Source organism: Bufo gargarizans, chromosome 9, assembly GCF_014858855.1.
Source record: "Bufo gargarizans isolate SCDJY-AF-19 chromosome 9, ASM1485885v1, whole genome shotgun sequence".
NCBI classification, from domain to species: domain Eukaryota; kingdom Metazoa; phylum Chordata; class Amphibia; order Anura; family Bufonidae; genus Bufo; species Bufo gargarizans.
In genome coordinates this window covers 44,292,398-44,317,957 of record NC_058088.1, presented here as the reverse complement: position 1 = coordinate 44,317,957, position 25,560 = coordinate 44,292,398, and the positions used below count along the sequence as shown (strand labels likewise).

General features: G+C 51.5%; 1 protein-coding gene across 1 annotated transcript in view; it reads right to left on the bottom strand.

Annotated features, from left to right (window-relative positions):
* LOC122919770 (kelch-like protein 4) overlaps positions 1-25,560 on the bottom strand; it is a 141,430-nt gene that overhangs the window by 15,140 nt on the left and 100,730 nt on the right. Inside the window, exons 2-3 of the mRNA XM_044268955.1 lie at positions 6,046-6,219; positions 4,108-4,244 (exon numbers count right to left, since the gene is read on the bottom strand). Coding sequence (XP_044124890.1) covers positions 4,108-4,244; positions 6,046-6,219 — 311 coding nt within the window. The remainder of the gene's footprint in view (positions 1-4,107; positions 4,245-6,045; positions 6,220-25,560) is intronic.

The window sequence follows — 25,560 nt, the reverse complement described above, 5'->3', positions numbered from 1 at the left end:
GAAGGTGAGAGTTGTCCTGGGGGCGGACATAAGAAAACCTTTCAGAATCTACCCGGGGGATCAGACACCGAACAAGGCAAGAAAGTGGTGAAGAAACATGGATATTATTGTATATTGCCTGGAAGGGGTAAAACAGGACAAAGCTGAAAGGAAGGAGTCTAAACTAGGCGTGTGTTATCTGTGGTGTTACATAGGACTGCAGGTGACATCTACTACATTATCTGTACTCAGAGAGATATCACTGTGTTATCTGTGGTGTTACATAGGACTGCAGGTGACATCTACTACATTATCTGTACTCAGAGAGTTATCACTGTGTTATCTGTGGTGTTACATTGGACTGCAGGTGACATCTACTACATTATCTGTACTGAGAGAGTTATCACTGTGTTATCTGTGGTGTTACATAGGACTGCAGGTGACATCTACTACATTATCTGTACTCAGAGAGTTATCACTGTGTTATCTGTGGTGTTACATAGGACTGCATGTGACATTTACTACATTATCTGTACTCAGAGAGTTATCACTGTGTTATCTGTGGTGTTACATAGGACTTCATGCTGAAACCTCTGTGTTTTAGGCTAGGTCTACACGACAACATTTGTCGCGCGACATTTTGTTGCACCAATGTCGCGCGACAATTTTTATAATGGCAGTCTATGGTGTCGCACTGCAACATGCAACATGTTGCGACTGCGACGCAACAGTCGCAGAAAATCCATTTGAGATGGATTTTTCTGCGACTGTTGCGTCACAGTCGCAGCATGTCGCATGTTGCAGTGCGACACCATAGACTGCCATTATAAAAATTGTCGCGCGACATTGGTGCAACAAAATGTCGCGCGACAAATGTTGCGCCCTATCCGAGTCGCGCGACAACTGTCGTCATGTAGACCTAGCCTTATGCTCCTGTTCTCTGAGATAAAACTTTGAACCCTTCTTTTCTCTGTTGTCTTGGACCTTCTTACATCTGGGGAGTCTTCTCATCTAGCCACCATTCTTTGCTCTGCTGCATGTTTCCTTTGCTCAGTGCGGTGTAGATGACTATTTCTGTTGTGCAGCTGTGTCGTTACAGTGTATAATATTCTAGTTTCCTCCTGCTTTGTCTTGCCATCTTCCTATTGTTCCGGGATATTATAATCTACTAATAAGAGAAGTCCAGCATGTGCGACGTCACGCATTCATAAGCGGCCAGTAAAGGGTCGTTTCAGCGAGACTGAGCTCCTGTAATACTCCATAATGTGGCTACGATTCCTTCATTTCAATCTGCAGGTTCTCAGTTTTCATTTTTTAGCATAAACTAGAGCGACTCTCCTGTGATTTTTTGGCGGATGCTTTGAGGCTCGGTTTGCCTTCCTGCGGCCATTTGTTTAATCTCTTGTAGAGATGAATGGGCGACGGCGTCTTTTCTGCTGAAATAAATCCACAAAGGTTCAGTCCCGGGAGACTCCTACAGGATCCTGAATAAATCTGTGATGTCGGCAACGGGGTGAGATACTTTCGATTGAAAAACAGCAACCGAGGCTTTTCTATCTCATGGAGCTGTCTCTTATGTAACAGAGTGTCTCTGCACCGAGTGTCTCTGCACCGAGTGTCTCTGCACCGAGTGTCTCTGCACCGAGTGTCTCTGCACCGAGTGTCTCTGCTCTCTATCCAAGCCTTCATCTACACTGTTCACACTCCATTTGTAATGGGAATTCAAGGGGATCTCATGGATCTGTCTCTTATGTAACGGAGTGTCTCTGCACCGAGTGACTCTGCACCGAGTGACTCTGCACCGAGTGTCTCTGCACCGAGTGTCTCTGCACTGAGTGTCTTTGCTCTCTATCCAAGCCTTCATCTACACTGTTCACACTCCATTTGTAATGGGAATTCAAGGGGATCTCATGGATCTGTCTCTTATGTAACAGAGTGTCTCTGCACCGAGTGTCTCTGCACCGAGTGTCTCTGCACCAAGTGTCTCTGCACCAAGTGTCTCTGCACCAAGTGTCTCTGCACCAAGTGTCTCTGCACCAAGTGTCTCTGCACCAAGTGTCTCTGCACCAAGTGTCTCTGCACCAAGTGTCTCTGCACCAAGTGTCTCTGCTCTCTATCCAAGCCTTCATCTACACTGTTCACACTCCATTTGTAATGGGAATTCAAGGGGATCTCATGGATCTGTCTCTTATGTAACGGAGTGTCTCTGCACCGAGTGTCTCTGCACCGAGTGTCTCTGCACCGAGTGTCTCTGCACCGAGTGTCTCTGCACCGAGTGTCTCTGCACCGAGTGTCTCTGCACCGAGTGTCTCTGCTCTCTATCCAAGCCTTCATCTACACTGTTCACACTCCATTTGTAATGGGAATTCAAGGGGATCTCATGGATCTGTCTCTTATGTAACAGAGTGTCTCTGCACCGAGTGTCTCTGCACCGAGTGTCTCTGCACCGAGTGACTCTGCACCGAGTGACTCTGCACCGAGTGACTCTGCACCGAGTGACTCTGCACCGAGTGACTCTGCACCGAGTGACTCTGCACCGAGTGACTCTGCTCTCTATCCAAGCCTTCATCTACACTGTTCACACTCCATTTGTAATGGGAATTCAAGGGGATCTCATGGATCCGTCTCCACAATGACCCGGTTTCCCCAGGCTCTCTATACAACCCCATTTACAAAGTCAATACAATGTTGCAAAATAAATTCTGACTTGTCCCCTTTTAAAGAGAGTCTGTCATCACAAAATGCAGTGGAATCTGCAGGCGCCAGGTTATAGATCAGGAGGAGCTGAGCAGGTTGATGTAGAGCTTTGTTGGATCCAGCAAAACTTGCAGTTTATCCCTTTAAGTCTTTACATATCAATCAGCTCAGCTCCTCCTGCTCTGTACCGTCTCCCTGCAGTTGGAAGGCATTTTGTGGTGACAGGTTCTCTTTAAATCCCATCACAAATGAAACACGACCCAGTATAGCCTCTCGCACAGCTGGTCTTTATCTACCAGATTTAGGGGCAAATGACTAAGGCGACTTTCACACTAGCGTTTCTATTTTCCGATATTGAGATTCGTTATTGGGGCTCAATACTGGAAAAAAAAAGCTTCTGTTTTGTCCCCATTCATTGTCAATAGGGACAAAACAAAACGGAACAGAACGGAGAGCTCAAAAATGCATTCCGTTCCGTTCTCATACCGGAGAGCAGCGCGCTGAGGTTTGCTTTCCGTCATGGGATGCGGCGCAAGACGGATCCGTCATGACCCACAATGCAAGTCAATGGGGACGGATCCGTTTTCTCTGACACAATAGAAAACTGAACCGTCCCCCATTGACTTTCAATAGAGTTGATGACGGATCCATCTTGGCTATGTTACAGATAATACAACCGGATCCGTTCATAAACAGATGCAGACGGTTGTATTATCAGTAACGGAAGCGTTTTTTTCTGAACCCTGCCGGATCCTGTAAAAAACGCTAGTGTGAAAGTCGCCTTAGAAGTGACTTGCACGAACCTCAGCACAGTAGAAGTTACGATAGTTCATCCTCCCAGTTCAGTGTAATGGTCAATCTGGAAATGTCTCCTATTTAATGTATGCACTTTATGTTACATTGTAGCCATGATGACTGCCTGCCATCGAAAATCCCAAGTCAACAGAGTTAGAAACATTGGCCTATAAACACACAGACTTCATGCTGAGCTGCAGCTTTGCTGCCACTTCCTGATTCTGAGCAGACAACCTCATGGTTTATATCACATCTACAGGTGAAACTCGGAAAATTAGAATATCGGGCAAAGTTCTTTTATTTCAGTAATGTAACTTACAAGGTGACGCTAACACATGAGACTCGTTACAGGCAAAGTGAGATATTCCAAGCCTTTATTTGGTATAATTTGGATGATTATGGCTTCAGCTTATCAAACCCCAAAGTCACAATTTTGAGGTCCCCTTTGCTCAGGGGGTACGGAGTAATTAGCTGACTGGAGGGCGACACTTTGAGCTGAGAATATTGAACCTTTTCACAAAATTCTAATTTTAAGCTGCATTACTGAAATAAATGGACTTTTGCACAATATTCTAATTTCTCGAGTTTCACCTGTAGGGTTTAGAAAATTTCAACAGGGCATCAAGTGGTCGCTACCTGTATAAGCATAATGTACGAGGGATTTAAGGGCATCGGGGTCCACTCCTTCCATCTTTATCTCTTCTTCTTTAGCTTCACGGACATCATTGGTGAACATAGCAGCAAAATAGTCTGAAACTGCGCTGAGAACCAACCTGGGGGCAGAAATAGACAGGACTGAGTGACTGTGCGCAGGAAAGAAGCCGCCTAAGGGCTCAGTCACACGTCAGTGTTCGGTCAGTGATTTCCATCAGGAGCGGCTCTAATCACAGGACTGGAGCAGATCTTCCCCTCATGTCTGTGGAGGCTCCAGGCCTGGTTTTGGCTCAGAATCACTGATGGAAATCACTGACCGAACACTGACGTGTGAATGAGGTTTAGGCTACATGCACACGACTGTATTTTGTTTCCGTGTCCGATCCATTTTTTTTGCGTATAGGATGCGGACCCATTTATTCCAATGGGTCCGCAAAAAATGCGGATCCGCAAAAAAAAGGATGCCATGCGGAACGTCATCCTTTTTTTTGCGGATCCGCAATTTGTGGACCGCAAAACACATACGGTCGTGTGCATGTAGCCTTAATGCACAAAAGTTTATGGTTTCCAGAGGATGATGAGGGTGGTCATTCTCTGTAAAAGCTTCTGCTCCTGTTTGGCCTCCTCCACTGACAGCGATCATTTCTGAACATTGCACAAGGGGTCCCCTAGGTTCAAATCCAACCATCTGCATGGAGTTTGTACGTCCTCCATTTTCCTCTCACATTCCAAAAACATACAGACAGGCTAATTTGGAATTTAGATTGTGAGCTCCAATGGGGACATGTAAAGACTGCAGGATATGTTGGCGCCATATTAATGAATATGAAAAATAAATCCTAATCCTAAATATGATAATGAAATCCATTTTGATGAATATTTCAATCTTGCGGCCATCAGGTGGCATTGCATTAATATAAAGTGCTACCATATGGCGGTATATTGCAGTCCTTGGATCATGTAATGTTATTAGGGCAGGACTGACACAGGGGCCCTTCTAATGCTGATCATATGCTCAAGAGGTCCATCATCGGACAGCCTCACTGATAGGAATCAGAGGAGATGCACCTGCTGTAAATACCTGGATGGGCCCCTACTGGACCTTAAAGGGGATGTCCAACCCCAAAACAAATTTTAATGAGGACTGGGAGATTGATTAAATTAAGAAAAAAAAGTGCATTCAGCAGACCGGCGGTTACATGCTGCTTGGGGATACATCACTGCTGAGGCCAGAGAATGGCTGCAGCAGTGTAAGTGACTACGGATAGGAAATCAACCTTCTGGTGACCGTAAGGCTGGGTTCACACCTGAGCGTTCGCGATGAAGCGCTCTGTATGCGCGATTGTACGGGCGTTTGCAATCGCGCGAACAGAGACAAACGAACGCCCATTGTCGCGTGTTCTCGCTGAAGTCTATGGACGGGAACGCGCGACAAGACGCCCCAAAGAAGCTCATGTACTTCTTGGGGCGTCGGGCGTTTTACAGCGCGATCGTACGCGCTGTAAAACGCTCAGGTGTGAACCCAGCCCAAGGAACAGACGGCGCCTCGTGCTGGATCACAGCGGCAGTCGGTAGGTGAATACACTTTTTCCTCTCCCCCCCCCCCTCGTTGATATTTGTTTTGGAGTGAGACAAACCCTTTAAGGCACCTAAAATACCGTACACTTTAAACTAACTTGTCCTTCTCAATAACGTGTCGGTTTAGAGTTTGCTACATCTGTATGGTCTGCATTACGATTATTTTTGCAGAGACGGCATTAGGCGGGAGCTTCATGTGCGTTTATCATTTTACACATCATAAGGACATCTGGAAGCGCTGAATCCAAGAATGAGAGGGGATTTACTGGACCCCCGCCTCCTATGTGCCCGGTCCGGACGGGCCTGTTGTTTTTTGCAGCCCTACAGGCGCTGGTTTCCTACCTGTGCGCTGGGATCTTGTAGTTTCCGGCGATCAGGAGGACGTCGCACAGCTGCTTCTGCTGGAGGTAGCTCTCCATCTTGCGGAAGGTCTGTTCTGCATGGTTCAAGCTTTGAAAGTATTCATCAGAACCAGTGGGGTTCATTCTATTGGGGGAGACACTCGCCGCCGGAAGCCTGTGAAGCCCAAACCCAGAAGATGTTAGTGAGGGGCCCGTTTCATTACTGCTCAGATTTATCATCTCCACCGGTTGCTACATAAAAGTGCAGATTACAACGTGATCCGGTGAGAGAAGAAATAATGATGTCCCCAGAAGTTTCACTTTCTAATTGTAATTCCCCGACTAATAACGGATGACGAATGGTCCGGAACTGTTTCCCCCTTTACATACAATAAATGCTCCTCCAGGATATGAAGCTCTGCTTGTTGTCAGTGAATAGGAGCATCTGTTTACCCTCTGAGATCTAAGGTTACTCTCCCACTAGCATTTCTTTTTTCGGTATTGAGATCAGTCATAGGGTCTCAATACCGGAAAAAATACTTCCGTTTTGTCCCCATTCATTGTCAATGGGGACAAAACGTAACAGAACGGAACGCTCCAAAATGCATTCCATTCCGTTCTCATACCGGAGAGCCGCGTGCTGCGGTTTGCTTTCCGTCCTGGGATGCGGAGCAAGACTGGATCCGGCAAGGTTCAGCAAAAACGCTTCCGTTATTAATAATACAACCGTCTGCATCTGTTATAAACGGATCCGGTTGTATTATATCTGACATTGCCAAGACGGATCCGTCATGACCCACAATGCAAGTCAATGGGGACGGATCAGTTTTCTCTGACACAATCTGACACAATAGAAAACGGATCCGTCCCCCATTGATTTTCAATAGAGTTTATGATGGATCCATCTTGGCCATGTCAGAGATAATACAACCGTATTCGTTTATAACGGATGCAGACGGTTGTATTATCAGTAACGGAAGCGTTTTTTCTGAGCCCTGCCGGATCCAGCAAAAGCGCTGGTGTGAAAGTCGCCTAATACTTCTCCGAGCAGAGGGTTTGTTACAATGTATCCAGTCTATAACTCCTATGAGATATACTCATTAGTAACAGAGATCTCCCCCATCCTGATGGCTTGTTACAATGTATCAGCGCAGGTGAAATGGATCAGACTGGAATCACAGAGGACTGTCTAGTCTGGATACAATTGTAGCAAATACCTAGATGAGTGTAAACCATAATACTGATATTCACTGAGATACAAGAGAAGGCGGCAAAAAACAATCACAATCATCAAGAGGGGATAGAAACAAAGTAACAAGTGATCCTGGTTCACCAGACCCCAGTATTGCACAATAGAGGGATTCGCAGCGCGCCGTATGCTCACACCATCGGGTAGGTATGGACCATGATTGACCTTTGTGAATAGCATCCATTAAACGTCTGCAGAGATGTTGAGGATTTGCATTATATGAAGTCTACTACAAAGCTTCAATTGCTATCAATGAGACGGGGTCACTCCTAGTCACATCCGTGCTGCCACCATTGCTAAAACATATCCATTCCTTCTCTCTATATGCCAGGAGTGTCACAGAGGTCACAGTCAGACCTGATGACTGAGGGGGCCCCAAAGACCACATTTTTCACACGGACGATATGGATTGTGTAAGGATCTGACGGTTTTCCTTGCAAGTTCAGTCAGTTTTTTCTGTGATTGAATTCAGTGCGTGCTGTTTTTCCGTCCGCGTTGCATACGCTTTTCACGCGCATAAAGAAAAACTGAAGAAAAACTATTTACATCTTATAGCAACCATCAGTGAAAAATGCATTGCATCCGGAAGCCATTCATTTCTATGGGGCCAGGGCTTCGTGAAACACGCACAATATAGAACATGCTGAGATTCTCACTGAATGCAAAGATGAGACCAGTACACAGATAACTGGGAGAAATGGTCAGGATTCAGCCCGGACGCTCATGTACACGGATCACTCGGAGGAATGGTCAGGATTCAGCCCGGACGCTCATGTACACGGATCACTGGGAGGAATGGTCAGGATTCAGCCCGGACGCTCATGTACACAGATCACTGGGAGAAATGGTCAGGATTCAGCCCGGACGCTCATGTACACAGATCACTGGGAGAAATGGTCAGGATTCAGCCCGGACGCTCATGTACACAGATCACTGGGAGGAATGGTCAGGATTCAGGCCGGACGCTCATGTACACAGATCACTGGGAGGAATGGTCAGGATTTAGCCCGGACGCTCATGTACACGGATCACTGGGAGGAATGGTCAGGATTCAGCCCGGACGCTCATGTACACGGATCACTGGGAGCAATGGTCAGGATTCAGCCCGGACGCTCATGTACACGGATCACTGGGAGCAATGGTCAGGATTCAGCCCGGACGCTCATGTACACGGATCACTGGGAGGAATGGTCAGGATTCTGCCCGGACGCTCATGTACACGGATCACTGGGAGGAATGGTCACAATTCAGGCCGGACGCTCATGTACACAGATCACTGGGAGGAATGGTCAGGATTTAGCCCGGATGCTCATGTACACGGATCACTGGGAGGAATGGTCAGGATTCAGCCCGGACGCTCATGTACACGGATCACTGGGAGGAATGGTCAGGATTCAGCCCGGACGCTCATGTACACGGATCACTGGGAGGAATGGTCAGGACTCAGCCCGGACGCTCATGTACACGGATAACTGGGAGGAATGGTCAGGATTCAGCCCGGATGCTCATGTACACGGATCACTGGGAGGAATGGTCAGGATTCAGCCCGGACGCTCATGTACACAGATCACTGGGAGGAATGGTCAGGATTCAGGCCGGACGCTCATGTACACAGATCACTGGGAGGAATGGTCAGGATTTAGCCCGGACGCTCATGTACACGGATCACTGGGAGGAACGGTCAGGATTCAGCCCAGACGCTCATGTACACGGATCACTGGGAGGAATGGTCAGGATTCAGCCAAGACGCTCATGTACAAGGATCACTGGGAGGAATGGTCAGGATTCAGCCCGGACGCTCATGTACACGGATCACTGGAAGGAATGGTCAGGATTCAGCCCGGACGCTCATGTACACAGATCACTGGGAGGAATGGTCAGGATTCAGCCCGGACGCTCATGTACACGGATCACTGGGAGGAATGGTCAGGATTCAGCCCGGACGCTCATGTACACGGATCACTGGGAGCAATGGTCAGGATTCAGCCCGGACGCTCATGTACACGGATCACTGGGAGGAATGGTCAGGATTCTGCCCGGACGCTCATGTACACGGATCACTGGGAGGAATGGTCAGGATTCAGCCCGGATGCTCATGTATACGGATCACTGGAAGGAATGGTCAGGATTCAGCCCGGATGCTCATGTACACAGATCACTGGAAGGAATGGTCAGGATTCAGCCCGGACGCTCATGTACACGGATCACTGGAAGGAATGGTCAGGATTCAGCTTGGACGCTCATGTACACAGATCACTAGGAGGAATGGTCAGGATTCAGCCCGGACGCTCATGTACATGGATCACTGGAAGGAATGGTCAGGGTTCAGCCCCGACGCTCATGTACACGGATCACTGGGAGGAATGGTCAGGATACAGCCCGGACGCTCATGTACACAGATCACTGGGAGCAATGGTCAGGATTCAGCCCGGACGCTCATGTACACGGATCACTGGGAGCAATGGTCAGGATTCAGCCTGGACGCTCATGTACAAGAATCACTGGGAGGAATGGTCAGGATACAGCCCGGACGCTCATGTACACAGATCACTGGGAGCAATGGTCAGGATTCAGCCTGGACGCTCATGTGCACGGATCACTGGGAGGAATGGTCAGGATAGAGCCCGGACGCTCATGTACACAGATCACTGGGAGCAATGGTCAGGATTCAGCCCGGACGCTCATGTACACGGATCACTGGGAGCAATGGTCAGGATTCAGCCTGGACGCTCATGTACAAGAATCACTGGGAGGAATGGTCAGGATACAGCCCGGACGCTCATGTACACAGATCACTGGAAGGAATGGTCAGGATTCAGCCCGGACGCTCATGTACACGGATCACTGGGAGCAATGGTCAGGATTCAGCCTGGACGCTCATGTGCACGGATCACTGGGAGCAATGGTCAGGATTCAGCCCGGACGCTCATGTACACAGATCACTGGGAGGAATGGTCAGGATTCAGCCTGGACGCTCATGTACACGGATCACTGGGAGCAATGGTCAGGATTCAGCCCAGACGCTCATGTACACGGATCACTGGGAGGAATGGTCAGGATTCAGCTCGGACGCTCATGTACACAGATCACTGGAAGGAATGGTCAGGATTCAGCCCGGACGCTCATGTACACGGATCACAGGGAGGAATGGTCAGGATTCAGGCCGGACGCTCATGTACACAGATCACTGGGAGGATGGTCAGGATTCAGCTCGGACACTCATGTACACGGATCACTGGGAGGAATGGTCAGGATTCAGCCCGGACACTCATGTACACGGATCGCTGGGAGGATGGTCAGGATTCAGCTCGGACACTCATGTACACGGATCACTGGGAGGAATGGTCAGGATTCAGCCCGGACGCTCATGTACACAGATCACTGGGAGGAATGGTCAGGATTCAGCCCGGACGCTCATGTACAAGGATCACTGGGAGGAATGGTCAGGATTCAGCCCGGACGCTCATGTACACGGATCACTGAGAGGAATGGTCAGGATTCAGCCCGGACGCTCATGTACACGGATCACTGAGAGGAATGGTCAGGATTCAGCCCGGACGCTCATGTACACGGATCACAGGGAGGAATGGTCAGGATTCAGGCCCGACGCTCATGTACACAGATCACTGGGAGGATGGTCAGGATTCAGCTCGGACACTCATGTACACGGATCACTGGGAGGAATGGTCAGGATTCAGCCCGGACACTCATGTACACGGATCACTGGGAGGATGGTCAGGATTCAGCTCGGACACTCATGTACACGGATCACTGGGAGGAATGGTCAGGATTCAGCCCGGACGCTCATGTACACAGATCACTGGGAGGAATGGTCAGGATTCAGCCCGGACGCTCATGTACAAGGATCACTGGGAGGAATGGTCAGGATTCAGCCCGGACGCTCATGTACACGGATCACTGAGAGGAATGGTCAGGATTCAGCCCGGACGCTCATGTACACGGATCGCTAAGAAGAATGGTCAGGATTCAGCCCGGACGATCATGTACACGGATCACAGGGAGGAATGGTCAGGATTCAGGCCGGACGCTCATGTACACAGATCACTGGGAGGAATGGTCAGGATTCAGCCCGGACGCGCATGTACACGGATCGCTGGGAGGAATGGTCAGGATTCAGCCCGGACGCTCATGTACACGGATCACAGGGAGGAATGGTCAGGATTCAGGCCGGACGCTCATGTACACAGATCACTGGGAGGATGGGCAGGATTCAGCTCGGACACTCATGTACACGGATCACTGGGAGGAATGGTCAGGATTCAGCCCGGACGCTCATGTACACAGATCACTGGGAGGAATGGTCAGGATTCAGCCCGGACGCTCATGTACAAGGATCACTGGGAGGAATGGTCAGGATTCAGCCCGGACGCTCATGTACACGGATCACTCGGAGGAATGGTCAGGATTCAGCCCGGACGCTCATGTACACAGATCACTGGAAGGAATGGTCAGGATTCAGCCCAGACGCTCATGTACACGGATCACTGGGAGGAATGGTCAGGATTCAGCTCGGACGCTCATGTACACAGATCACTGGAAGGAATGGTCAGGATTCAGCCCGGACGCTCATGTACACGGATCGCTGGGAGGAATGGTCAGGATTCAGCCCGGACGCTCATGTACACGGATCACAGGGAGCAATGGTCAGGATTCAGCCCGGACGCTCATGTACACAGATCACTGGGAGGAATGTTCAGGATTCAGCCTGGACGCTCATGTACACGGATCACTGGGAGGAATGGTCAGGATTCAGGCCGGACGCTCATGTACACAGATCACTGGAAGGAATGGTCAGGATTCAGCCCGGACGCTCATGTACACGGATCGCTGGGAGGAATGGTCAGGATTCAGCCCGGACGCTCATGTACACGGATCTCAGGGAGCAATGGTCAGGATTCAGCCCGGACGCTCATGTACACGGATCACTCGGAGGAATGGTCAGGATTCAGCCCGGACGCTCATGTACACAGATCACTGGAAGGAATGGTCAGGATTCAGCCCGGACGCTCATGTACACGGATCGCTGGGAGGAATGGTCAGGATTCAGCCCGGACGCTCATGTACACGGATCACTGGGAGGAATGGTCAGGATTCAGCCCAGACGCTCATGTACACAGATCACTGGGAGGAATGGTCAGGATTCAGCTCGGACGCTCATGTACACAGATCACTGGAAGGAATGGTCAGGATTCAGCCCGGACGCTCATGTACACGGATCGCTGGGAGGAATGGTCAGGATTCAGCCCGGACGCTCATGTACACGGATCACAGGGAGCAATGGTCAGGATTCAGCCCAGACGCTCATGTACACAGATCACTGGAAGGAATGGTCAGGATTCAGCCTGGACGCTCATGTACACAGATCACTGGAAGGAATGGTCAGGATTCAGCCCGGACGCTCATGTACACAGATCACTGGAAGGAATGGTCAGGATTCAGCCCAGACGCTCATGTACACGGATCACTGGGAGGATGGGCAGGATTCAGCCCGGACGCTCATGTACACAGATCACTGGGAGGAATGGTCAGGATTCAGCTCGGACGCTCATGTACACAGATCACTGGAAGGAATGGTCAGGATTCAGCCCGGACGCTCATGTACACGGATCGCTGGGAGGAATGGTCAGGATTCAGCCCGGACGCTCATGTACACGGATCACAGGGAGCAATGGTCAGGATTCAGCCCAGACGCTCATGTACACAGATCACTGGGAGGAATGGTCAGGATTCAGCCTGGACGCTCATGTACACGGATCACTGGGAGGAATGGTCAGGATTCAGCCCGGACGCTCATGTACACGGATCGCTGGGAGGAATGGTCAGGATTCAGCCCGGACGCTCATGTACACGGATCACAGGGAGGAATGGTCAGGATTCAGGCCGGACGCTCATGTACACAGATCACTGGGAGGATGGGCAGGATTCAGCTCGGACACTCATGTACACGGATCACTGGGAGGAATGGTCAGGATTCAGCCCGGACGCTCATGTACACAGATCACTGGGAGGAATGGTCAGGATTCAGCCCGGACGCTCATGTACAAGGATCACTGGGAGGAATGGTCAGGATTCAGCCCGGACGCTCATGTACACGGATCACTCGGAGGAATGGTCAGGATTCAGCCCGGACGCTCATGTACACAGATCACTGGAAGGAATCGTCAGGATTCAGCCCAGACGCTCATGTACACGGATCACTGGGAGGAATCGTCAGGATTCAGCTCGGACGCTCATGTACACAGATCACTGGAAGGAATGGTCAGGATTCAGCCTGGACGCTCATGTACACGGATCGCTGGGAGGAATGGTCAGGATTCAGCCCGGACGCTCATGTACACGGATCACAGGGAGCAATGGTCAGGATTCAGCCCGGACGCTCATGTACACAGATCACTGGGAGGAATGGTCAGGATTCAGCCTGGACGCTCATGTACACGGATCACTGGGAGGAATGGTCAGGATTCAGCCCGGACGCTCATGTACACGGATCGCTGGGAGGAATGGTCAGGATTCAGCCCGGACGCTCATGTACACGGATCACAGGGAGGAATGGTCAGGATTCAGGCCGGACGCTCATGTACACAGATCACTGGGAGGATGGGCAGGATTCAGCCCGGACACTCATGTACACGGATCTCTGGGAGGAATGGTCAGGATTCAGCCCGGACGCTCATGTACACAGATCACTGGGAGGAATGGTCAGGATTCAGCCCGGACGCTCATGTACACAGATCACTGGGAGGATGGGCAGGATTCAGCTCGGACACTCATGTACACGGATCTCTGGGAGGAATGGTCAGGATTCAGCCCGGACGCTCATGTACACAGATCACTGGGAGCAATGGTCAGGATTCAGCCCGGACGCTCATGTACACGGATCACTGGGAGCAATGGTCAGGATTCAGCCTGGACGCTCATGTACAAGAATCACTGGGAGGAATGGTCAGGATACAGCCCGGACGCTCATGTACACAGATCACTGGAAGGAATGGTCAGGATTCAGCCCGGACGCTCATGTACACGGATCACTGGGAGCAATGGTCAGGATTCAGCCTGGACGCTCATGTGCACGGATCACTGGGAGCAATGGTCAGGATTCAGCCCGGACGCTCATGTACACAGATCACTGGGAGGAATGGTCAGGATTCAGCCTGGACGCTCATGTACACGGATCACTGGGAGCAATGGTCAGGATTCAGCCCAGACGCTCATGTACACGGATCACTGGGAGGAATGGTCAGGATTCAGCTCGGACGCTCATGTACACAGATCACTGGAAGGAATGGTCAGGATTCAGCCCGGACGCTCATGTACACGGATCACAGGGAGGAATGGTCAGGATTCAGGCCGGACGCTCATGTACACAGATCACTGGGAGGATGGTCAGGATTCAGCTCGGACACTCATGTACACGGATCACTGGGAGGAATGGTCAGGATTCAGCCCGGACACTCATGTACACGGATCGCTGGGAGGATGGTCAGGATTCAGCACGGACACTCATGTACACGGATCACTGGGAGGAATGGTCAGGATTCAGGCCGGACGCTCATGTACACAGATCACTGGGAGGATGGGCAGGATTCAGCTCGGACACTCATGTACACGGATCACTGGGAGGAATGGTCAGGATTCAGCCCGGACGCTCATGTACACAGATCACTGGGAGGAATGGTCAGGATTCAGCCCGGACGCTCATGTACAAGGATCACTGGGAGGAATGGTCAGGATTCAGCCCGGACGCTCATGTACACGGATCACAGGGAGCAATGGTCAGGATTCAGCCCGGACGCTCATGTACACAGATCACTGGAAGGAATGGTCAGGATTCAGCCCAGACGCTCATGTACACGGATCACTGGGAGGAATGGTCAGGATTCAGCTCGGACGCTCATGTACACAGATCACTGGAAGGAATGGTCAGGATTCAGCCCGGACGCTCATGTACACGGATCGCTGGGAGGAATGGTCAGGATTCAGCCCGGACGCTCATGTACACGGATCACAGGGAGCAATGGTCAGGATTCAGCCCGGACGCTCATGTACACAGATCACTGGGAGGAATGTTCAGGATTCAGCCCGGACGCTCATGTACACGGATCACTGGGAGGAATGGTCAGGATTCAGGCCGGACGCTCATGTACACAGATCACTGGAAGGAATGGTCAGGATTCAGCCCGGACGCTCATGTACACGGATCGCTGGGAGGAATGGTCAGGATTCAGCCCGGACGCTCATGTACACGGATCTCAGGGAGCAATGGTCAGGATTCAGCCCGGACGCTCATGTACACGGATCACTCGGAGGAATGGTCAGGATTCAGCCCGGACGCTCATGTACACGGATCACTGGAAGGAATGGTCAGGATTCAGCCCGGACGCTCATGTACACGGATCGCTGGGAGGAATGGTCAGGATTCAGCCCGGACGCTCATGTACACGGATCACTGGGAGGAATGGTCAGGATTCAGCTCGGACGCTCATGTACACAGATCACTGGAAGGAATGGTCAGGATTCAGCCCGGACGCTCATGTACACGGATCGCTGGGAGGAATGGTCAGGATTCAGCCTGGACGCTCATGTACACGGATCACAGGGAGCAATGGTCAGGATTCAGCCCGGACGCTCATGTACACAGATCACTGGGAGGAATGGTCAGGATTCAGCCTGGACGCTCATGTACACGGATCACTGGGAGCAATGGTTAGGATTCAGCCTGGACGCTCATGTACACAGATTACTGGGAGGAATGGTCAGGATTCAGCCCGGACGCTCATGTACACGGATCACTCGGAGGAATGGTCAGGATTCAGCCCGGACGCTCATGTACACGGATCACTGGGAGAAATGGTCAGAATTCAGCCCGGACGCTCATGTACACGGATCACTGGAAGGAATGGTCAGGATTCAGCCCAGACGCTCATGTACACAGATCACTGGAAGGAATGGTCAGGATTCAGCCCGGACGCTCATGTACACGGATCGCTGGGAGGAATGGTCAGGATTCAGCCCGGACGCTCATGTACACGGATCACAGGGAGCAATGGTCAGGATTCAGCCCGGACGCTCATGTACACGGATCACTCGGAGGAATGGTCAGGATTCAGCCCGGACGCTTATGTACACAGATCACTGGAAGGAATGGTCAGGATTCAGCCTAGACGCTCATGTACACGGATCACTGGGAGGAATGGTCAGGATTCAGCTCGGACGCTCATGTACACAGATCACTGGAAGGAATGGTCAGGATTCAGCCCGGACGCTCATGTACACGGATCGCTGGGAGGAATGGTCAGGGTTCAGCCCGGACGCTCATGTACACGGATCACAGGGAGCAATGGTCAGGATTCAGCCCGGACGCTCATGTACACAGATCACTGGGAGGAATGGTCAGGATTCAGCCTGGACGCTCATGTACACGGATCACTGGGAGCAATGGTCAGGATTCAGCCTGGACGCTCATGTACACAGATTACTGGGAGGAATGGTCAGGATTCAGCCCGGACGCTCATGTACACGGATCACTGGGAGGAATGGTCAGGATTCAGCCCGGACGCTCATGTACACGGATCACTCGGAGGAATGGTCAGGATTCAGCCCGGACGCTCATGTACACGGATCACTGGGAGAAATGGTCAGAATTCAGCCCGGACGCTCATGTACACGGATCACTGGAAGGAATGGTCAGGATTCAGCCCAGACGCTCATGTACACAGATCACTGGAAGGAATGGTCAGGATTCAGCCCGGACGCTCATGTACACAGATCACTGGAAGGAATGGTCAGGATTCAGCCCAGACGCTCATGTACACGGATCACTGGGAGGAATGGTCAGGATTCAGCCCAGACGCTCATGTACACAGATCACTGGGAGGAATGGTCAGGATTCAGCTCGGACGCTCATGTACACAGATCACTGGAAGGAATGGTCAGGATTCAGCCCGGACGCTCATGTACACGGATCGCTGGGAGGAATGGTCAGGATTCAGCCCGGACGCTCATGTACACGGATCACAGGGAGCAATGGTCAGGATTCAGCCCAGACGCTCATGTACACAGATCACTGGAAGGAATGGTCAGGATTCAGCCTGGACGCTCATGTACACAGATCACTGGAAGGAATGGTCAGGATTCAGCCCGGACGCTCATGTACACAGATCACTGGAAGGAATGGTCAGGATTCAGCCCAGACGCTCATGTACACGGATCACTGGGAGGATGGGCAGGATTCAGCCCGGACGCTCATGTACACAGATCACTAGAAGGAATGGTCAGGATTCAGCCCAGACGCTCATGTACACGGATCACTGGGAGGAATGGTCAGGATTCAGCCCAGACGCTCATGTACACAGATCACTGGGAGGAATGGTCAGGATTCAGCTCGGACGCTCATGTACACAGATCACTGGAAGGAATGGTCAGGATTCAGCCCGGACGCTCATGTACACGGATCGCTGGGAGGAATGGTCAGGATTCAGCCCAGACGCTCATGTACACGGATCACTGGGAGGATGGGCAGGATTCAGCCCAGACGCTCATGTACACAGATCACTGGAAGGAATGGTCAGGATTCAGCCTGGACGCTCATGTACACAGATCACTGGAAGGAATGGTCAGGATTCAGCCCGGACGCTCATGTACACAGATCACTGGAAGGAATGGTCAGGATTCAGCCCAGACGCTCATGTACACGGATCACTGGGAGGATGGGCAGGATTCAGCCCGGACGCTCATGTACACAGATCACTGGAAGGAATGGTCAGGATTCAGCCCAGACGCTCATGTACACGGATCACTGGGAGGAATGGTCAGGATTCAGCCCAGACGCTCATGTACACAGATCACTGGGAGGAATGGTCAGGATTCAGCTCGGACGCTCATGTACACAGATCACTGGAAGGAATGGTCAGGATTCAGCCCGGACGCTCATGTACACGGATCGCTGGGAGGAATGGTCAGGATTCAGCCCGGACGCTCATGTACACGGATCACAGGGAGCAATGGTCAGGATTCAGCCCAGACGCTCATGTACACAGATCACTGGAAGGAATGGTCAGGATTCAGCCTGGACGCTCATGTACACAGATCACTGGAAGGAATGGTCAGGATTCAGCCCGGACGCTCATGTACACAGATCACTGGAAGGAATGGTCAGGATTCAGCCCAGACGCTCATGTACACGGATCACTGGGAGGATGGGCAGGATTCAGCCCGGACGCTCATGTACACAGATCACTGGGAGGAATGGTCAGGATTCAGCTCGGACGCTCATGTACACAGATCACTGGAAGGAATGGTCAGGATTCAGCCCGGACGCTCATGTACACGGATCGCTGGGAGGAATGGTCAGGATTCAGCCCGGACGCTCATGTACACGGATCACAGGGAGCAATGGTCAGGATTCAGCCCAGACGCTCATGTACACAGATCACTGGGAGGAATGGTCAGGATTCAGCCTGGACGCTCATGTACACGGATCACTGGGAGGAATGGTCAGGATTCAGCCCGGACGCTCATGTACACGGATCGCTGGGAGGAATGGTCAGGATTCAGCCCGGACGCTCATGTACACGGATCACAGGGAGGAATGGTCAGGATTCAGGCCGGACGCTCATGTACACAGATCACTGGGAGGATGGGCAGGATTCAGCTCGGACACTCATGTACACGGATCACTGGGAGGAATGGTCAGGATTCAGCCCGGACGCTCATGTACACAGATCACTGGGAGGAATGGTCAGGATTCAGCCCGGACGCTCATGTACAAGGATCACTGGGAGGAATGGTCAGGATTCAGCCCGGACGCTCATGTACACGGATCACTCGGAGGAATGGTCAGGATTCAGCCCGGACGCTCATGTACACAGATCACTGGAAGGAATCGTCAGGATTCAGCCCAGACGCTCATGTACACGGATCACTGGGAGGAATCGTCAGGATTCAGCTCGGACGCTCATGTACACAGATCACTGGAAGGAATGGTCAGGATTCAGCCCGGACGCTCATGTACACGGATCGCTGGGAGGAATGGTCAGGATTCAGCCCGGACGCTCATGTACACGGATCACAGGGAGCAATGGTCAGGATTCAGCCCGGACGCTCATGTACACGGATCACTGGAAGGAATGGTCAGGATTCAGCCCGGACGCTCATGTACACGGATCGCTGGGAGGAATGGTCAGGATTCAGCCCGGACGCTCATGTACACGGATCACAGGGAGGAATGGTCAGGATTCAGGCCGGACGCTCATGTACACAGATCACTGGAAGGAATCGTCAGGATTCAGCCCCGACGCTCATGTACACGGATCACTGGGAGGAATCGTCAGGATTCAGCTCGGACGCTCATGTACACAGATCACTGGAAGGAATGGTCAGGATTCAGCCCGGACGCTCATGTACACGGATCGCTGGGAGGAATGGTCAGGATTCAGCCCGGACGCTCATGTACACGGATCACAGGGAGCAATGGTCAGGATTCAGCCTGGACGCTCATGTACACGGATCACTGGGAGGAATGGTCAGGATTCAGCCGGACGCTCATGTACACGGATCGCTGGGAGGAATGGTCAGGATTCAGCCCGGACGCTCATGTACACGGATCACAGGGAGGAATGGTCAGGATTCAGCCCGGACGCTCATGTACACAGATCACTGGGAGGATGGGCAGGATTCAGCCCGGACACTCATGTACACGGATCTCTGGTAGGAATGGTCAGGATTCAGCCCGGACGCTCATGTACACAGATCACTGGGAGGAATGGTCAGGATTCAGCCCGGACGCTCATGTACACAGATCACTAGGAGGATGGGCAGGATTCAGCTCGGACACTCATGTACACGGATCTCTGGGAGGAATGGTCAGGATTCAGCCCGGACGCTCATGTACACAGATCACTGGGAGGAATGGTCAGGATTCAGCCCGGACGCTCATGTACAAGGATCACTGGGAGGAATGGTCAGGATTCAGCCCGGACGCTCATCTACACAGATCACTGGAAGGAATGGTCAGGATTCAGCCTAGACGCTCATGTACACGGATCACTGGGAGGAATGGTCAGGATTCAGCTCGGACGCTCATGTACACAGATCACTGGAAGGAATCGTCAGGATTCAGCCCGGACGCTCATGTACACGGATCGCTGGGAGGAATGGTCAGGATTCAGCCCGGACGCTCATGTACACGGATCACTCGGAGGAATGGTCAGGATTCAGCCCGGACGCTCATGTACACAGATCACTGGGAGGAATGGTCAGGATTCAGCCTGGACGCTCATGTACACGGATCACTGGGAGCAATGGTCAGGATTCAGCCTGGACGCTCATGTACACAGATTACTGTAAGGAATGGTCAGGATTCAGCCCGGACGCTCATGTACACGGATCACTCGGAGGAATGGTCAGGATTCAGCCCGGACGCTCATGTACACGGATCACAGGGAGCAATGGTCAGGATTCAGCCCGGACGCTCATGTACACGGATCACTGGGAGAAATGGTCAGAATTCAGCCCGGACGCTCATATACACGGATCACTGGAAGGAATGGTCAGGATTCAGCCCAGACGCTCATGTACACAGATCACTGGAAGGAATGGTCAGGATTCAGCCCGGACGCTCATGTACACAGATCGCTGGAAGGAATGGTCAGGATTCAGCCCGGACGCTCATGTACACGGATCACTGGGAGGAATGGTCAGGATTCAGCCCGGACGCTCATGTACACGGATCACTGGGAGGAATGGTCAGGATTCAGCCCAGACGCTCATGTACACAGATCACTGGGAGGATGGGCAGGATTCAGCTCGGACACTCATGTACACGGATCACTGGGAGGAATGGTCAGGATTCAGCCCGGACGCTCATGTACACAGATCACTGGGAGGAATGGTCAGGATTCAGCCCGGACGCTCATGTACACGGATCACTGGGAGGAATGGTCAGGATTCAGCCCGGACGCTCATGTACACGGATCACTGGGAGGAATGGTCAGGATACAGCCCGGACGCTCATGTACACAGATCACTGGGAGCAATGGTCAGGATTCAGCCCAGACGCTCATGTACACGGATCACTGGGAGCAATGGTCAGGATTCAGCCCGGACGCTCATGTACACGGATCACTTTGAGGAATGGTCAGGATTCAGCCCGGACGCTCATGTACAAGGATCACTGGGAGGAATGGTCAGGATTCAGCCCGGACGCTCATGTACACGGATTACTGGGAGGAATGGTCAGGATTCAGCATGGACGCTCATGTACAAGGATCACTGGGAGGAATGGTCAGGATTCAGCCCGGACGCTCATGTACACGGATCACTGGGAGGAATGGTCAGGATTCAGCATGGACGCTCATGTACAAGGATCACTGGGAGGAATGGTCAGTCCAGATATTAAACTCGCTCGTGTGAATGAGGGCTGAGGACAGTGACACCGCACATAAAGTCTGGGGACGTGTTCTGCGTAGAATTGGGGTCTCACGAAGGTCTCTCCTCCCCACATTGTATTTTCCTGGAGACCATTGACTCTGGAAGGTATCTGCTCCTCCGCGGCTGAATGATCTGTCCATGGCTTACAGAAGTGATGATTCCCCTGAATGGCGGCGGTCCGCTCATCGGATGGGGCGAGCAGCCTGGAAATGATCGGCCGCAGGGAACGCAATTATTTTTTAAATTAAAGTTTAAGCTTTGGAAACTGTAAGCCTGAAATCAATTGGCCGATCAATCAGTTATTTGGCGCCTCTGAAGCCGGGGGCAGAGTGGATCATAGTGTTAAATAAGAGGCGCTCTGCCCGCGGCTCGTGGTGCGGGGCTCTCACTGCTGACTCCTCAGAGAGAAGTAATAATCTGGAGAAGAATCATTTGCCTCGTACCGCACAGAGAAGACGCCCTCCTCCTCGTAGATGAGTACCTCCGGGCCGGCGCGCTCCAGCTACCAGCACTGAGGACATTTTGCAGTACACAAATTATTTTGCCACCCTGCCTTTAAGCGCACCGCCTTCCTTTTCGCTGCAGCGTTACTCTTTCTCGACATCGATGAATATTTATCTGGCTAAGGCCTCGTTCTTACGAGCGTGACGGATCGGCTCCGGATGCGTTCTGTAAAACTCGCACCATTTTGCAAGCAAGTTCAGTCAGTTTTGTCTGCGACTGCATTAAGTTGTTCAGTTTTTTCCGCACGGGTGCAATGCGTTTTGATGCGTTTTTCACGCGTGTGATAAAAAATGGAAGGTTTACAAACAACATCTCCTAGCAACCATCAGTGAAAAACGAAGCCCCATTCACTTCTATGGGGCCGGGGCTGCGTGAAAAATGCAGATTATAGAACATGCTGCGTTTTTCACGCAACGCAGAACTGATGCATGAAAAAAACCGCTCATGTGCACAGAGCCATTGAAATGAATGGGTCAGGATTCGGTGCAGGTGCTATGCGTTCACTTCACGCATTGCTCCCGCACCGAAAAGTTGCCCGTGTGAAAGGGGCCTTAGTGTCTGTGCACCGATGTGGTGAAGCTGGAGGCCGCGTTCTCAGCCTGGGTCTCAGGAGAAGCTTATTACGCAGATACAATACGTAAACCTGCGGAATTTACATCAAACGATGGAAAATCGCAAATTCAGCAACATTGAGCTCATTAATAACGTATGAAAACATTATTAAAAAGGGACGGTGTCCAGAATCCTGAAGTCTGCTCATTGTGTTCAACAACGTCCCAATATTCTTTGTGCTTCAATTTCTCATCCTATTCAAGATCTCTGCTTGCTGTCAGTGCATATTTAGAATATTCACTGTTTTGATCCTGGGTCTAACAATCCATCCAGACCTTGTCCTCCTCAAACAGCTGAAAGCTTCTTACCAGTGACTTGGGCCCCACAGCACACTTTGGAATGGGGCCCCCCCAGCAACCCCCTCCTCAGTGGAGCCCTCACTCCTGTGGCTAGTCAAAGTAACGCTCTCAGACCAGACCACCGCTCCACCGCTTCCTATACGTATATATAGTGTATGTCTCTGCATCTACTGTCATTGTGTGATACTGCTGAGGGTCCCTGACAATAACATCCTTCAGTCTCCCTCCTGAGGGGCCCCTTCTGAGTTTGGGCCCCACAGCTGCTTCCACTACAGCTATGCTTCTGCTGCTTGCAGAAAATCCTCTGGGGGAGAGAACAGCAGAAATGTGTCTGGAATCCAGGCTGCTAGCTTTTCCCTACACTGATACATTGTAACAAACTCATACATCATTGTTCTATACCTAGAGAAATGTTGCACATACAGCAGGCTGCAGTCAGAATAATGCAGAATTCAGAGCTGAAATCTCCCAGCATTCCCTGCTGCTTCAGAGTCTGGAAAGATTATTCCGGTGATTTACATTCAGTAAAGTGTTGTCTTTACACCGGAATCTTTAAGTCATATGATGTGGGACATATTAACTGCTAGAGATGAACTTGCGGTTTGTCCAGCGGTCGCCGAACATGCGAACATATAGCGATGTCCGCCGGCGCCATATTCTTTAGCATTGCGCCGAACTTTGACCCATGACACATCCATCAGGTGGTACAGGACAGCCAAGTGAGACGTTTCAGCACATGGACACCCCCCCACCCTATAAATAAACCCGATCCGGCCGCAATTTTACATTCAGTGCTTTGCCAGTGTAGGGAGAGGTCGCTGTGTGGGGCAGGGACCGGCTGTTAGAGACACCAAACGCTAATAGGGCCACAAAAGTCCTTGTAAGGGCTGGTATAGGTGTGCTATCGATAGGTGTGATACACAGAGGGGTGCGATATACTTATAATATACTTTCTAACATAGACAGTATATTATAGAGCATTTGTATTGTGCGGTTCTGCTGAGATACTGCAGCTATACAGAGTGACAAACGCTACTGGAACAACTAATTTCTACTGGTGTAATTTACCAGTTTCCAAGTTTCCCCAAAAAAACTGATTGAGGCAGGGCTGCGATATACCTGTTTCCACACATTCTGCTCTTCTCTACAGACTTTGGCAGAGGAATAGTCAGGCCGTTCCGCAGGGGTGGTGGGGTAACCCAGGTGCACCAGGCCGAAGCCTGAGTGGGAAGTTGGAGAAGGTGCGTGCGATTACGTCAAAGTACACACCAGAGTTGGTTGAGTGGCTCACTCAGCCTTCTCCTTCTGCACCCTCCTCATCCTCTGTATCTGCACCCTCCTCACTCTCTGCTGTGCGCACCCCCAAAGACACCACCACTATAGCTCCTCCACTCGAGTCAGAGGAACTATTTTCCCATCCATTCCCAGACCTTACCGATGCGCAGCCATTCATGGCATCGGATCAGGAAGAGGAGGTAGCAACGGCCGCCACCCAGCGGTCTGACGACATTACTCAGATCAGCCCAAGGAGGGTGGTCCCCGCTGTTACTGCCTACTCCGAGATCTCTAATGTCAGTGGTGGTGAAGGTGACGATGATGACGTGTCCATGGACGTCACATGGGTGCCCACAAGAGAGGAAGAGAAGGGGAGTTCAGAGGGAGAGACGGAGCAGCAGAGAGGGAGGAGAAGGAGGAGAAGCAGGCAGAGCTCGCAGGGCACAGGAGGCAAAAAGCAGACTGCAAATGTATCTGGAGCGAGCCATCCACCATGCATGGTCACATCTGGCGCTCCCAGGACACCGGCACATGGCTCCGCAGTGTAGGCTTTTTTTAACGTGTCAGCTGCTGACAATAGTGTTGCCATCTGCAGCCTGTGCTGTCAACACATAAGTCGCGGTAAGCCCAACACTCACCTAGGGACGACCGCCTTAAGAAGGCACCTGGCCTCCCATCACCGAGCGCAGTGGGAGCAACACCGTCAGAACCCACAAAGCTACACTCCTGGTGCTCCACATCCTGCCTCTTCTGCTTCTCCTCTCTCCTCCCAGTTATCCTCCACTCCATCTTCCACCGTGCCGTCGTTGTGTTCATCTGGCAGAAGGCAGGCTTCCGTGGCCAAATGGTCGAGCTAAAAAAAGATGATGATGCCGGATGACGCTCTTGCCCAACGGCTGACTGCTGGAACTGCTAGCCCGCCAACTACTGCAATATAAACTGGTGGACTCGGAGGCCTTTAGAAAATTTTTTGTCCATTGGCACACCACAACGGAGGTCCCTGGAAGGAAATATTTCTCCCAGAAGGGCATCCCAGAGCTTCATGGCCACGTTCACCGGCAAGTGAATTTATCTCTGGCACACAGTGTCAGTGCCAAGATACATCTGACCACAGACACGTGGCCTAGCA